This window comes from Bidens hawaiensis, unplaced genomic scaffold, assembly GCF_021521415.1.
Source record: "Bidens hawaiensis isolate Kalapana, Puna unplaced genomic scaffold, B.hawaiensis_p1.1 tig00007840_1, whole genome shotgun sequence".
Lineage (NCBI taxonomy): Eukaryota > Viridiplantae > Streptophyta > Magnoliopsida > Asterales > Asteraceae > Bidens > Bidens hawaiensis.
Window position 1 is genome coordinate 167,074 of NW_027491543.1, and position 16,249 is coordinate 183,322.

A 16,249-nucleotide genomic window follows, 5' to 3' on the forward strand; every position below is an offset into this window, starting at 1 on the left:
GGTTGATAACTGGTTTTGATTTCCGTTAGGTTAGCTTAACCGGTTTGTATTTGCACCTCTGCCCGACAAATAATTTTACTTCATTTGCTAGAATTTTGGATTAATTGTTTTCATTATATGATTTTAAAAGCTAAAAATGAAGACCTAAATTCATGCTACAAATGTATGATAATAGGGTTTTGTTTTCATACATCTTTTCTAATAAATATACACCCCTTTTTTAAGAAAAAAACTGCAGTTTACATAAGACAGTTTACTTTGTAATTGTTTATTTGATTTTATGTCGTATGAAAAACAGTTTACTTTGTGATTGTTTTCACACATCTTTCCTACTTTTCATACATCTTGATAATATATCCTACATTAGCAGAAAAGTACATAAAATATGATCATTGTTGTAGGCTGTTAAACAAGTCAAAAGTCACATGTAAGAAAAAGAGTTAAAAAGGTTATTTAGCTGCTTTTTACAAGCAATAACAATTCATAATCACTATTCATTGATTGGGCTGGGCTTTATTATTCAAAATGTTTTATACTTACTAGAGCAACCTAGACTTTGCAAAATTGTAAAGCTAATGTTCAAGCCTAATTAGCTCGAGCTAAGTATATAAAATTATATTAGGCTAATTTCAAACGATTTAAAAAACTATATGTATAACTATTTTTGTTAACCGATTTGACGGTTTCGGGTCTCAAAACACACAATACGCAACATCTATATTCCGATGTTTATATGATACAACTCGTAACAAGTTAGAACTAAACGTGTCAACCGCAATCATTTTAACTAAAACGAGCTGGTCCAGAATCCAACCGACACTTGTTCGGTTTCAACTTATGGGACTAGACTCGAGTGAGTGATCTCATCCTAGTTTACATGAACAAGTAGTTCAAAACCGCATGAACAAGCAACATAACATGACGAAAGTTCATAAAACCGAAACCTACTACAAATTCCCCACAACACTAACCGCGGTTCCTGTCACGGCCCCGGTTCTCTTCAAGCTCTTTGACAACCAAATTGCGGTTTCTCTAGGCGACACCTTTTCGGGCCCAAACGGTTTCAACAAAACCGCTAACTCTTCTATCCGTTGTTGTTGCATAAGCTGTGCACTAAACTCCAACAACCCTTCTAACGCCTCAGCTCGTTGTTGGTATGATGACGTGTCAAACCGACGCCTCCGTGAGTCTGATGACGTGTCATCACTCTTATTGTTTGTTGAGTGGGCCCCACTGGCGCTTGTTTGGTTAATGGTCTTAACTGTACACGTGTCAATTGTGACAGACCGGTCTTGGATGGTGTTTGAGGAAGTCGCGGAAGAGCATTGAGCGGATGTTGAGGAAGTTTTACGGGCTGGTAGGATAACGGGTTGTTGTGTGTAGGTTAAGGGTAGTTCAGTCATTTTGTCGATGCGTGGAGCGTTAACTGATACATCAGGTGATTCGAAACCCAAATGGGGTTTCGTGACCCAGGTTGATAAGGGTAGAGATGCCCGACGAGTTGTTCGTGACGATATGCTGGCTGGTGTTTGTGATACTGGAAGCTGAAAACAGAACAGAGATTAACTAATTTGCATTAAAAAATTTAAATCAATAAAAAGAATTTACTACTCATGTGCGCCTGTAAATGAACCAAACGTTATGTGAATCGTTTGGCGGGAAGTTAGTTTATATTTGAAATAGCAAACAAACACAAACAATTTTTTGCTCATTTAATTGGATGAACATGAACACATGCATCATTTGTTCTTTTATTTTCATTTATGTTCGTTTGTTTATATATTCATTAAGTTTTTTGAGGTCCATTAAAATCTAGACTAGTTTTTTGAAATTAAGATATCACCGATTACAATTTACACTAGTTTTAGTACATTTCTTTTATTTGGTGATCACTCACTTATGTTCATTTATGTCCGTTCATGTTCGTTCATGTTCATGAACCGTTTGTTTAACTTTTCATGCTCGATGGTTTGTTCGTTTAAAGTTAAACGACCAAACATGAACATGCTCCGTCCGTGTTCGTTCAGTCCGTTTACATGCTTATAGTAATATACGGTTCATTTCATTTACAGGCTTATAGTAAAATATGGTTCATGATTATAATATATATACATAAAGGTTATGCGGATATTATTTGGTTGACAAGAACTCACCACATCACGATCCGAACTCCTTATTATATTTGGTGAAACAATTTGTCTTCTGGGAGAACGCGTTACAGGAGTGACTCTAGGAGTTCTAACAGCATTTGCTGACCTGGCAGCTACTAACTTCTCGGTTTGTATATACTCTTCAACACTACCAATCGATAGCTTTCTTGAACTTTGTGAACACGAAGAATATTGATCATGTTCAGATACACTAGGATTCAAACCCCTGTCACTGCTAAAAGACGGTCTTTTCCCGTTGTGTATATTAACGGGTCGGGGTTCGGGCTCAATGAACGTGGTTTTCTTTTCATAGTTGTAATCAAGCCACTGGGCTGGAAGTGTATGGCGTCTAGGCCCGTTCATGTTAAGATGGAGTTTAAGTACATAAGGTTGAAGATGTGAATGTTTGAGCAAATCAGCAGCCTACAAAGTCAACGCGTCAACCAGTAAGAACATCGAGTCAAAAGTCAAAACAGGTCATCACATTTCAATACTTATATAGTTACAATGACAATCTACAAAGTAAATTACACGTGTTATCCTTTAGGTATTTACCAACTTTTAAACTAAGGAAATTACAAAAAACATCCATAAACGGGTCAAAACTACTAACTTTAACGAAAGTTAAAAGCTTGAAATTCTGAAAAATTATGTTAGAATTTAAAAACGTGTAACAAGTTTACGTACGCTTGGTCTCATTTCTGGGTTTTTCCGCAGCATACTCTTGATAAGCCCTCGGCTGGAAATAAATCAATCATTTAAGGCTAAAAACACTATAAAAGAAAGTGACAAAAAACAAAAACTAAATCATATCATCATATTGTATATTGAAAACTCACAATGTGCCTGAATACATGGTTGGAAGTGGAGACACTATGGATTTATTTATTTTATTGATTAACGACTGCATGTCCTGCTCAAACATAATAAGCACTTCACATACTGATAAAAGATATAACTTTTAACAAACTGTAAGTTCACAAAAGAAAACTTACATAAGCTTTAAATGCAGACTTGAAAGCGGTCATTTCATACATGCAGCATCCTGCACAAGTTATGTGTCATAATTACGTTAAAATGCCAGAATATGTGATTACCAAAAACCCTAATTAGCAGTCTTGGTAATTACCTAGTGACCATATGTCTGATTTTGAACCATAAGGTATATCTGCAAGAAGTTCAGGGCACATATAACTAGGAGTTCCCACAACCTGAAATTAAAGCAGTTATAAGAGAGAGAGTAGATAAGCTTGTTAATGACCCGAACAAACACGGACAGAGCATGTCCGTGTCCGCTCATTTAACTGACAGATGCAAACAGTTAAACAAACGAGTTTTCTTGTTAAGATTCGCTCGTTAAGAAAATGAATATGTCTGTGTTCGTTCGGTAACAGTATAGAGGATTGGTTTACGAACGTAAAAGAACGAACATAACGGTGCTAAAACTAATTAAAAACAATTTGAAAAACAATGTGTTGGTTCTTAAAGGTAATTAAAACTAAAGTAAGTTGTAAACTTGTAATGAGCCAAAAAAAATTAAATGAATATATTAATGAACTTAAATAAACATAAACTAACATAATGAATGCAAATGAACAAACATAAACGAATTTAAATGAGCGAACATTCACGAAGATAAATGAATGAACCGTTTAACTAAATGAACAAAAAAATTTGTGCATGCTCGTTCGTTTACTAACTAAATGAGCATAAACAAACTTCCCGCCAAACACTTCATAAACTGTTCACTAAACGTTCAGTTTGTTTATAGGCCTAAAAGTTAAAAGTAAGACCCCGTGAAGATTAGAAAGGTATAGAAAAAAATTAATACCGAGGATGCAAGATCATCAGCAGTCAACATTTTTGCAAGACCAAAATCACCTGAAGAAGACAAAAGTGGTCAATATCAGGCAATAAGATACATGTGCTATGATTTTAAGATAATATGCAGAAAGGGGCTAATTATTACCAAGCCGGATATCTTGATCTCGTGTTAGAAATATATTCGAACACTGAAGAAAAAAGAAAAAAAAATTAACAATTAAGATGATTAGATGCATCAAGCACGAATACTATCATTGTCAACTAACCTTGACATCACGGTGAATAATATGATTAACATGCAAATAATCAAGTGCCACAAGTAGTTCAACGAGCCATTTGCAGAGTTTCTGAACATAATTACAGTTAAAGGTTAGTGATGTGACAAATGAGATTTACAAAAGAATAAAAAAAACATAAAAGTAAATAAAACCTCTTCTGGAAAATGAACGCCGTTGGCTTTCTTTATTGCTTCCGCCCTATATGGACAAATATTTACATAATAACAGCAATAACAGTCATATAAGAGTGAAATTGCTGGAAAATATAACTTACATATCTCCTCCTTCACAGTATGCAATAACAATGCACACATAACAACCCTGAAAGAGAAAACATTTATTATAAAGTGAAGTTAGTTAACATACACTAAACAGTAAACACCAAAAATCCAAGTGAAGCACAAACCTTTTCAACCCATGAATCTTTGTACTCAACGATGAAAGGATTTTGTACAGTGGAGATAAGTTCCATCTGCATAATACATAATCATATCAGATTCACATACTCAATAATTTCAATTTCAAAAAATGAATCTTCACAATATATGACCAACAATAAAACTAAATCATATCATCCATTAAGTTGAATCAATTTTGAATATACAGAACTGAGGATTTATGCATGCATGACATATGGAAAATACTAAACCTCCAATAGAGCAGATCTGCGGATCCTGTCAGTCTGACGAGCAAGTCGTATCTTCTTCAAAACATACCTAAAATAGACAAAAACACAAATAACAAATCAAAAACTAAACAATTTTCTTGCCACAAACCGGAAATCATTAAACATTGAAACCAACATAATTACATACAAAAAAAAGAAACTTTACTTTTTCTTTTCATGTTTATGCCTCACAAGCAGAGCAGAAGCAAAAGATCCTTTACCAATCTGTTCTAATATCTCATAATTCTCCATGATGATGATTTCAATTCGTTCAAGCTTCAAACTTTCTTTCGATCAAACCGAGCTAACATAAACCAAAAGCATCAAAACTTCAAAATCATAAACCGGTAACAGCAAACCGAACGATAAACTCAAGAACTTGTAAGCAACTAATAACACAAGTTTCTATGTCTGGAAGCCAAACAAAGAAATGGAAAAAGACATTACTAGCACAAAATTAATTCCCTTAAATAATAATAATAATAATAATTAGTGCAAGAGATTTATTTATACCTAACCATATGCATCATCAAGTCATTTACTCAAATCAATTTAAGTTGATATCTCCATCAAAGGTCACAAAATCACTGACCCTACAAAATAATATTATATATATCCTAACTCTAATCAATATGATAACAACCAATTAGTATAATACGATATACTTATTCCAATTTCCACCACTAACATATTTTCTTCTCTACAGACAAAAGACATCAAAGTATAAAGTAGGGCTACAACTTATAATATAAGATAATGATTATTTTCATAAACTCACATTTTAATCCGGCCAAAAAGTGAAATTAAACCAATAATAATAATTCCCTCCATAAAGTCAAACGCAAATAGAATAACCAAATAATTGATCTAGAACTAACTAATTAGGCATCATAATTAAATATCAAACACTTAACAAAATTCAAAAACTTAATGATCACATTTTTTTAACAGTATTTGAAACAAGTAACAACCCCAATACCCGAGTGAATATTAATGAGACGAGATGTCAACCGTCCATATTGATTTTGACGCTTCAGGCCTAACTTACCCAAGAGCGTCATCATCAAGAACAAAACACACATTTTTAACAGATATTGAAACAACCCCCAATACCCGAGTGAGTATTCATGAGACGTGATGTCAACCGTCCATACTTTCAGGCCTGACTTACCCAAGAACATCATCATCAAGAGCAAAACACACATTTTTTAACAGATATCAGAACAACCCCAATACCCGAGCGAGTATTCCTGAGACAACAACTGGATATCAACTGTCATACTGATTTTGACGCTTCAGGCCTAACCATGGGCGAAGCTTATTAAGGGTCATGGGCGGCCCAGCCCCTATTTTTTTCACAGTAGTGTAAATTAATCCGTTTTTTTCCCTAAAACTTGTATACGTATTGTAAATTTACCCGTTTTCGATCAAAAAACTGAAACCCCACCTCCCACCCGTTTCTAACTAACCCAAGAACATCATCAAGGACGAAACCCACAATTTTTTTCAGAGATTGGAACAACCCGATACTCGAGTGAGTCTTCCTGAGATGGATATTAACCATGCATACTGATTTTGACGCTTACTCACCTAAGAACATCATAAAAAACGAAACCCACCACTATAATGATGGAGAATATGAAATTAGATATTTTATTACCTGAAAATTAATGGGTTTTTTTCCGGTGAGGATCGCCGGAGGCGTGGGTGATGGAGGCGGCAAATGAATTGGAATTAAAGGAAGCGGAAAAAGGTAATAATAAGAATTGAAATTGGTGAATTCAAACTTTAAAACAAACGTGGTTCATTTTTTTATGTGTATATTTTTCACAAATATATATATATACTCCTTTCAGTTTTTTGACCGAAAATGTGTCATTATTGTTTGTTGTTGAGCTTCAAAGGGTGTTTAATTCAATGGGTTAAGTTATTTTTTAAAGGATAACATAAATGAGAAATGTGATACGCTATAAATAATTGACAAGTGTTAAGTGGAGATCAAAAGAAAAAGGGTATAGAGGTAATTGTATACATTTTCTCTCTCCACATGCAAGACACATGTTAATACCCCTATCATTTTAGAACGTTTATAACTTTTTCGTATGATATTTTTTTTTTAAAAAAAGTTCATCATAATAACAAGCATTTTTTTATCTTTAATATGAATATAATTTTTGTTATATAAAATTTAAAACAAAAATCACACTATTGTGTCTTTTTTTCGTCATTGTGTCTTTCCGCACACCATTGTGTCTTTTCGTTTATCATTGTGTCTTTTTTGTCATTGTGTCTTTTCGCACACCATTGTGTCTTTTTCGCACACCATTGTGTCTTTTCGCTTATCATTGTGTCTTTTTTCGTCATTGTGTTTTTCGCACACCATTGTGTCTTTTCGCTTATCATTGTGTCTTTTTTCGTCATTGTGTCTTTTCGCACACCATTGTGTCTTTTCGCTTATCATTGTGTCTTTTTTCGTCATTGTGTCTTTTCACACACCATTGTGTCTTTTCGCTTATCATGGTGTCTTTTTTCGCCACCGTGTCTTTTCGCAAACCATTGTGTCTTTCCGCACACCATTGTGTCTTTTCCTTTATCATTGTGTCTTTTTTCGTCATTGTGTTTTTTCGCACACCATTGTGTTTTTTCGCACACCATTGTGACTTTTTTCGTCATTGTCTCTTTTCGCACACCATTGTGTCTTTAACTTGAAACGTAAAACACAATAGTGAATATGTATAACACAATGACCTAAAACGTAAAAAACAATGATGAATACGTATAACACAATGACCTAAAACGTAAGACACAATGGTGACTACGTATAACACAATGGCCTAAAATGTAAGACACAATGGTGAATATAATGACTTGAAACGTAAAACACAATGGAAACAACATATTACACAATGACACAATGAACAACAAAAAAACACAATTAAAAAACCCATTAATTTTTTTTATTTATATATAACAATATGATACTCATATTAAAGATAAGAAAACGTTTATTATTATGGTGATTTTTTAAAAAAAAAAATAATGTCGTATGAAAAAGTTATGGACATTTTAAAATGATGGGGGAATTGGCATGTGCCTTGCATGTGGAGAGAGAAAGTCAACAAAGGTGTGTTTTTACCTTCATGTCCTTTCCATCAATTTTTATTTATTAAATTAATCTCAGCCATTCAAATACAAGATCAATGGACTGGATTCCTTCTCGCCCTTCTCATTTTTGTTGTCCTTTGTATTTTAACTTTACTCTAATTCAATAGCTATAATAATATTTGCTTACTTTTCTCTAACAACAAACTTATCTTAATGTTGATTCTAGACACAAAATGGAGGTTTCAAATATGACTCGTATTAAACCAACTTTTAGATGAGGTTGCACAGCCTGTCATATCAGTTGATTATTGTATTGAGATGAGTTATACAGGCTTATACGCTAATGTCACGATACTTGTGTGGACTGTATGGTCTAATAAGGCTCACATGAACACCTAGTTTTACGTGTCGGTCAAGTTTTTCTTTGATATATGTGTCGGATAGTTTATACGAAATAACAGTAGACTAATTATATGATATAACACAAGATTTCATCAGTTATTTGACATGACACGAGATTTCTGCAAAAACAATTATTATATTTATAACTACATGTTACCTTGATTTTATTCATTCATATATCGTTTCCTTTGATTCATTTCATTACACATGTTATAGATTTCAGTTAAAGGAAAAAAACAAAACAACTAGTTAGCAATGTCGATAGTTGACAATAAGTATATAACATCGAGTGATAAATGTTCTAGCAAGATATTAGCATTTTCCACCAATCAAGTATTTTACACTATTTATAAAATATATAGCCCAGCCGTTATTTACAATAACACATTTTGTTTCATGTGTTGTATCTCTCAATGACTTGATTAATTAGGTGCAAACTAGATAACGTGAGACTAGTTTCTTCATAATCCTATGAAGCTTCACTATGTCTTAGGATTGGCTTTGGCCCTTTCATGGGTAACTTAGGTGGAAGGCGAAGAAGGCATCCTTCATCCATATATCGAAGAATAACACAAGTGGTCGTGTGATCAATATTTTAAATGGAACACTGGTAACACTTGTTTACTATTTGATGGTTGTTTTCTTCAAGTTTAACAAAAAGTAGAAGGTAAATGTGAAGATAAAACTTAGTAAATAATAACCTATTTTCAATTTAAATAGCTATTGAAAGATTTCACCACAATGAAATAATATTGAAAGTTTTATAAATAGCGTTTGTAATTAAAGAATATGCTATGACTTGAAACAATAGTAAACAATATTAAAAGTTTTATAACATTGGTAAAGGTCCCTTTCTATTAAAGATACATAAAGTCGACAAAAGAAATAAATTTGGATATCAAAGATCTCTGCAAATTGTTTGATATAATATTATTATATATATTTTTTAAATATTTCATTTAATCTTTGAAATAATAAATTGGTACGGAGAAACCTAGTCTTCAATTAAAGGTGTTATTTTGGTGTTTGTTGTTTTATTTACGGAGAATCAATTGTAGGGTACCAGGGACCTATAAAGGCTAGAAAAAATATATTTTCTCCATTTCTTTAAGGCTAAGGGGTGTGGGGGCTCTAATGGGGGCTCCAGTGGGGGCTCCAGCCAATAATATTATGACGTGTGGCAGAGAGAGAAACTGGATAAGGAGGGTGTTGGAGCCCCTGGCCCTGGTGTGGAGGGGCTCCAGCTAATATATATTTTTTAATTAATTCCACACCCCTCAACGGCTCTTTTTCGAACTCCAAGACACCTTTTATCTCTCTTCTCCCGCGACCAGCCTCACGCCTGCCTGGATTTTCACGCTCGCGCCCCTGCTCGCGCCCCGGTGGTGTGGGGTTAGCGCCCCGGGGCGCGAGCGGAGGGGCTCTAGCGCCCCGGTTAGCGCCCCACACCCCTCAGCCTAATTAAAGGCCAAAAACAAAGCTAGTCTATACATATCTATCCTAATCTGATTTGACTCCTCCTATGAATATTTATATGATATAATAGTGAAATTAAATTTTTAATAAAAATATTAGTTTATTAATACATTGGTTATTTTTTTGTCTATGGACCACGATGAAGGATTTTGTAGGTTGTAAGAATTTTCAAGGAGCTAGAAATGATCACAGATACATATACAGAAAACTGCACATTCCAACCTAGCTAAAGACTATAATATGAAATTATTTCTCTTTACGGAAAAAAAAAAAACTAGAGAGCTTTTAAGTTTTATCTTCTCGACAATAATATTGTTTTGTCATTGAATGTTTTTCCTCTTGCAACACCCTTTTGTTGTTTGACAATAATGATCATGAGTTAGTCGTGTCGAATATCTTCTTAGTTTGACATCACACGGGGGATTTACGTTGCACCAACACAATATTAATTAAAATAATAATATTTGTTTATCAAAGAAGCTATTTAAGGACGTTGGTGGTCCATTACCGACGTCTGTATCATTTTTTATTTATTATTTTACATCTCTTACTGATTTGATCTATATCTCATTTGTTTCTCTCTATCTTGCATCTTGTCTCACAAACCTTTTCATGGCATGTCCTTGCACGTAAGTGCTCCCCTCAATCACGACCTTTCTTCAGCGCAGTTCCTTCCATGTGCACCCCCCCCCCCCCACACACACACAACACCACCACCACCACGGGCAACCGCATTAGAGGCGGCTTAATACCAACAATTATTTGTTTTTTTTAATATATATAAATAAACCTAACGTATCTTTTCAAATTCATGTTTATCCTGTAAAACATATATTTAAAATTATTTTAACATAGAAGGTGGTTGAATAATGATAAGCGTCTAATAGTGGTGATTAACATAGTATTTACGAGACCCCTTAACTTTATTGGTGATGCATTTTCACTCTAAAAATATGTTTAAACGGTTTTAAAAACAGTATTATCTAGTTAATTACGTTTTAATACAATGATTATCAATCAGTCTTCCCAAAGCATAATCCAAAACACTTTTGACTTGTGATTTCTTTCTAAAAGAAATAAAACAGTACTTAATAAGATAAGTTTGTTTTGTTCCCCTATTTATAAAACAAGCACTAGAGGACATGAAGTGAGGTTGGAGGCTACTCAATAGCTTGATGAAAATGATTCACACAAAATGGAGTTGTTTGTGGCTTAACTAAAACCAAGGTTGATGAGCGTTTGAGTGGGATCACTCTTGTTTGGAAATACATGGAAGACGAGACTGTGTAGGAATAATATTAGAAAAGGATGTGATTTTTTTTAACAATACTAAAACTTACAAACTTTGAATAATAGTCACTCTAGATAACACCTATATACATTGAGAAGAATTGTACAAATATTTGAGTTTGGAATGTTGAGTGTTTGGTTTTCTTTAACTTGAAAATTAATATGCAATCTAAAATATGATCATGTCGAAAAACATCACTAGATATTTGACATGCCCTAAGACAAGAAAAGGTAAAAAAAGTTACCTAAAACTATATTTTTTTGATCTTTTCAAACAGAATCATCTTAAACAGAAAACAAAGTATACAAAGTTTTTAAGTAATAAATTTAAAATTATTCTATTATTATAAATATTTTAGTATTTATGTTTGGACAGAAGGACACAACCCCATCTCACCAAGAATTGTAGAAATTATTTATAATTTTTTAAAGAAATTATTTAATAGTTAAGAATAAGTTGTAGACCCGACCAATTCTTTTATTTAAGTTAAAATAATTATTTATTTATTATTATCTTTTGTTCCTATAGAAGGGTCATTATCAACGTGACGAATATAGACCCTTCAAAACGAAACTTTGAGTAGTCAATGTTGGTCTACTTAATAATTTTTCATTTATTAATTAAGTTCTTTTTATTTTATTCGTTCCATATTAAGATATATCATATAGGTAAAAATAAGTAATTCCTTTTAAATTAAATAAGATGGGTCGGATTAAGCTTGCTAGTGGCGTTTATTTTAGTATAATGTGAAGTAATGAAGCATGAACGCATTAGTCTAATAAAAGAATTTAAAATATTATAAAGTCCGACAAAAGAACTTTTAATTCCTTTGAACTAAACAAGTCGAATTTAGATACATAATTTGTATGTTTATATGTTGATATATATATGGTCGTTAGGTTTATTGTATTTATATAAAAATGTATTTGTTTAGAGACATGTTACATGGTACGTATTTGATACAAAGTTAAAAGCAAAACATGATTAATAAATAATAAGTCGTTTAAATTTAGATATTTTAAATATATCGTGTATCATCACAAATAAAATTAATAACTTATAGTAATAGTTTGAGATTCATATATACCGATTATAAAAAATTTCTAATGTCGTGTATCTCTCATTATAAAATAATCACTCTAGTTAAGCACTTTTAATTAACACCTAGCCAACATCATATGTTACCTTAACAACTATGTCCTAAAACACGCTCCGATAGTACAAAGTGTCAAACTATAAAGCCAACAAAGCTCAAGAATATTACCCCAAAACACTCTATATCATATCATGTCATCACTATTCAATTCAATATCTTTTGCACACAAAGTAGTAAGTACCATGCAATTTCCCATGTCACGGGTACACTTTGGTCAAGTAAGTACCAAAACGTGAGTACGCGGTCCAATGGCTTTTACACCTCTCATGTCATGCTGTCAAATAACAACAAATACTTATAGTCTAAATGCTTTAGTATTAGAGACGTAAAAATGTGTGTGGTTGAAAGATTGTTGCTGGTGTTATAATAATGAGTTGAAGTGGAAAGGAGATTTGGAGGTGGAGACGTGCACCAAGGAAGACATAAGAAATGGTTGAACTTCAACTCTAAAACACTAATGGTAAATAATTAAGTTGTTCGTTTCTTTTGGTAAGCAATAGAACCAAAAGATTAAGTTTGGAGTCGAAGAAATGGTGCAATTTTAATTTGTCAATCTCTTTTTATAAGTTGTCTTGCAATGTGCTTATTTGTCTAAATATTTCTTGTACTTTGTAAGCTTCTTGCAATTTGTAAGTTGCCCATTTTTCTTGGTTTATAACATGTGGCCATAAAAAGAACCTAAATACTGTTGTTAGTAAAATGCTTCAAAAGCTTTGATTATGTGCGTTAACACCTTTAACTATTTAAGCACGTACATTCTTAATCCACTTAGCAGGATGAACAATTTGTGGAGCACTAATTTCACACCTCAAAATCAAGCCCCAGCAGTCATTCATATAAAACTTCATAATCCTTATTTTAACCTATTTAACTTCTTATTATTCACTTAACACTAAATAACACTATAATTCTATAACCCTACTTATCAAAAATTATTTAACTAATATTACCTAGATGATGTATACTACATCCAACATATGAAATACAACTTAAAAAAATTAAACTTTAAACGAATTTATTTTTATTGGATATCATGTATAAAAATTGTAACTATTTTCTACTTATGTTAGCAGTTAGCACTATATATAAATGTTTACGTGACTTTCTATTTACAATCAACTACTGAGTATCTAATGATCATATATTGTAATACTATAAATAAAATAATAATTAAAAAAAAGCCACTGAAATGTGTTAAAACATCAGTTGCTATAAAATAAGTGTTAAAAAAATAACACACATGATTTTCATATTCACTAAGTTGTGTCTTTGTCTACCAGTGTTATAGTAATTGCTAGTCGAACGGTGAGGTGATGACTAACGATTAATCAAGATTAACAGAGATTAATCAACATTAACCGGGATTAATATGCGCTTAGTCAGGATTTTTACAACAACGGTCTTAAGGATTTTAATATTCACTCGATTGTATCTTTGGCTTAACCAGTGTTTTAGTAATCGCTAGTTGTTAGTTGAGTGATGAGATGGAGACTAACGATTAATCAAGATTAGCTAGGATTAATCAACGATTAACCGGAATTAATTAACGCATAGTCTAGATTTTTGTAACAAGTCTTAAGTCTTTAACCAATGAAATTATATAAAATATATAGTTTACACGGAGCCACCGACAATGTGAAGTTCCCTTTAATATTGGTATTATTATACTGAATACGTGGACATGCTTAATTTAAAAAAAAAATGTTAGATAATTCTGGTGGTACCACTAATACGAAATTTTAATGGAGAGATGCGCACGAACTATATTTGAAAATAAATATATGGTATTTTAATAAATTGTGTTATCATAACTTGTCGGTGGATCAAAGCAATCATATATGAATCCAGACATACGTGCGCAAGTCATATTTAATTATTTATTATGTTACTAGGTTAAAACTCATGTAATACTGATAATAAAAGAAAAACAAATAATCCTATTCATACAATATAATTATAAATCACAATAATAATATTGTATAAAACAATAATACTATTCCAAAGACCATAACAAATCCAGTTAATACTGTTTCATGATCGCTCTAAAATGATGGTTAGGGGATTTATCCCCATTTAAGGTTGTTTGTAAATAATATGTATTTGACTGTTAAAAAAATATTGTCTTTAAGATCGCTCTAATAAAATAGAAATAATAATAAAAAGCATATTGTTCCCAAAAAATGAATTATGCATACACCATGACTTTTATGCATGTATCCAAGATTAAATGGAGATTAAAATTCAACTTCTATAATGTTAGTAATTAATGCATTTTTTTTCTTATTATGAAAGATGAAAAATCGAGACTTTGAGGTACTGTAGTGTGCTTGCCAAATTGGATAGAACTCCAAAACTAATGGATACTTTTACATGGGTTAAAACTTAAAATGGCTCAAAAGTTAATTCATCCTTAGTAGATCCAAACCTGAGCTATAAAAGTATTATTATTTCACTCTGTTAAATTGTATTACATAATGTATAAACACATAACATAGAACATAAAAAGAATTACATCACCCAAGCCTACAATGGAAGGATGTTGCCATGAGGTGGTCCCACAAATTTCAGGTAACTGCTAGTGGCAATTATGGCAGAATTCGGAGAAAACTTTCTTGCCCTACTTGGCTACTTGCTCCTTCCAATCTTCCATTCGAAAGCATGTATGCAGGTGTGAACTTGTGTTTGCTAACTGCAGAGTCAGCAATGGATAGTAATGTAACATTCGTCATTTTCGATCTTTTTTGTATTTGTATCAAAACCCGACCCGATTTGTAAACCAAACTTTTCACTAATATAAAATGTTGGATTTTTATGTTTCATAATCATCTCTTACCTTTTGGATTTGTTACTAGATTGTATTATTTAAACCTTTTCTTTAAAAAAAAAACACACATGCAAGTATTGATATAAAACAAGGAAAACAAGTTTGACTCCTTCCCTATATAAACAACCCCATCCTCTTCATTATTCTTTGCTCATTCATCTTCTTTCTCTCCCAAATAAAGTTCATATCTCTAACCTCTAAGGTTCTTAATAATCAAGCAATAACCTTCTTTAATTCTTGTTTGTTACTTATTAATTCATATCTTGTGGCACAACATATATATAATATACACCCCTTGTTTCCTTCGGCTTTCATCTTCTTCGGGAGGTGATATGCAACAAGGCAAGGCTACATGGAGAACTCTTTGTAGTTCTTGTTTATACTATTTTCCTTTAATGCTTTCCTAGTCTTGTTCATATTGTAAGCAGTATAGCTTTTAATTCATGTTTAAAGAGTTTCATGGTATTGGTTATGAAGTCACTAGTCTCGGTTTTATCCCGAGATTAGACCCGAATCAAGACCGAACCAAGACCAAACTCTTGTTTACTAGTCTTGTTTATACTATTTCCCTTTAATGCTTTTGTTTATATTGTAAGTAGTTTAGTTTTAATTCATGTTTAAAGAGTTTCATGGTATTGGTTATAAAGTCACTAGTCTCGGTTTTATCCCGAGATTAGACCCGAATCAAGACCGAACCAAGACCAAACTCTTGTTTACTAGTCTTGTTTATACTATTTCCCTTTAATGCTTTTGTTTATATTGTAAGTAGTTTAGTTTTAATTCATGTTTAAAGAGTTCCATGGTGTTGGGTATGAAGTCACTAGTCTCGGTTTTATCCCGAGATTAGACCCGAATCAAGACCGAACTCTTGTTTACTAGCTTTTGTTTAAATAGTTTTGTTTACTAGTTTTGTTTAAAATAGTTAAATAAACATGTTTATGAAAGATTTGAACCTTGTAACTTCTAAAACCATTTTGATAGTTCTATGGTATTTGGGTATGTGGCAACCATCCTCGGTATCATTCCGAGTCAAGGACCGAACTAAACCGAGTTCACTTGCCTAAGACACACAAGTG

At 32.5% G+C, this 16,249-nt stretch overlaps 1 protein-coding gene across 1 annotated transcript; it reads right to left on the reverse strand.

The window, feature by feature from the left end:
• Positions 1-596: 596 nt before the first annotated feature.
• On the reverse strand, positions 597-5,208 carry LOC143636248 (serine/threonine-protein kinase Nek2-like). Its single transcript, XM_077103894.1, has 14 exons — positions 5,086-5,208; positions 4,902-4,968; positions 4,659-4,724; positions 4,527-4,573; positions 4,405-4,450; positions 4,241-4,321; positions 4,120-4,162; positions 3,982-4,031; positions 3,280-3,361; positions 3,146-3,195; positions 2,990-3,063; positions 2,838-2,889; positions 2,154-2,573; positions 597-1,544 (listed from the first exon to the last, which is right to left on the reverse strand). Exons 1-14 carry the CDS (start codon positions 5,169-5,171, stop codon positions 948-950), a joined length of 1,761 nt encoding a protein of 586 aa, XP_076960009.1. The 5' UTR covers positions 5,172-5,208; the 3' UTR covers positions 597-947.
• Positions 5,209-16,249: the final 11,041 nt, after the last annotated feature.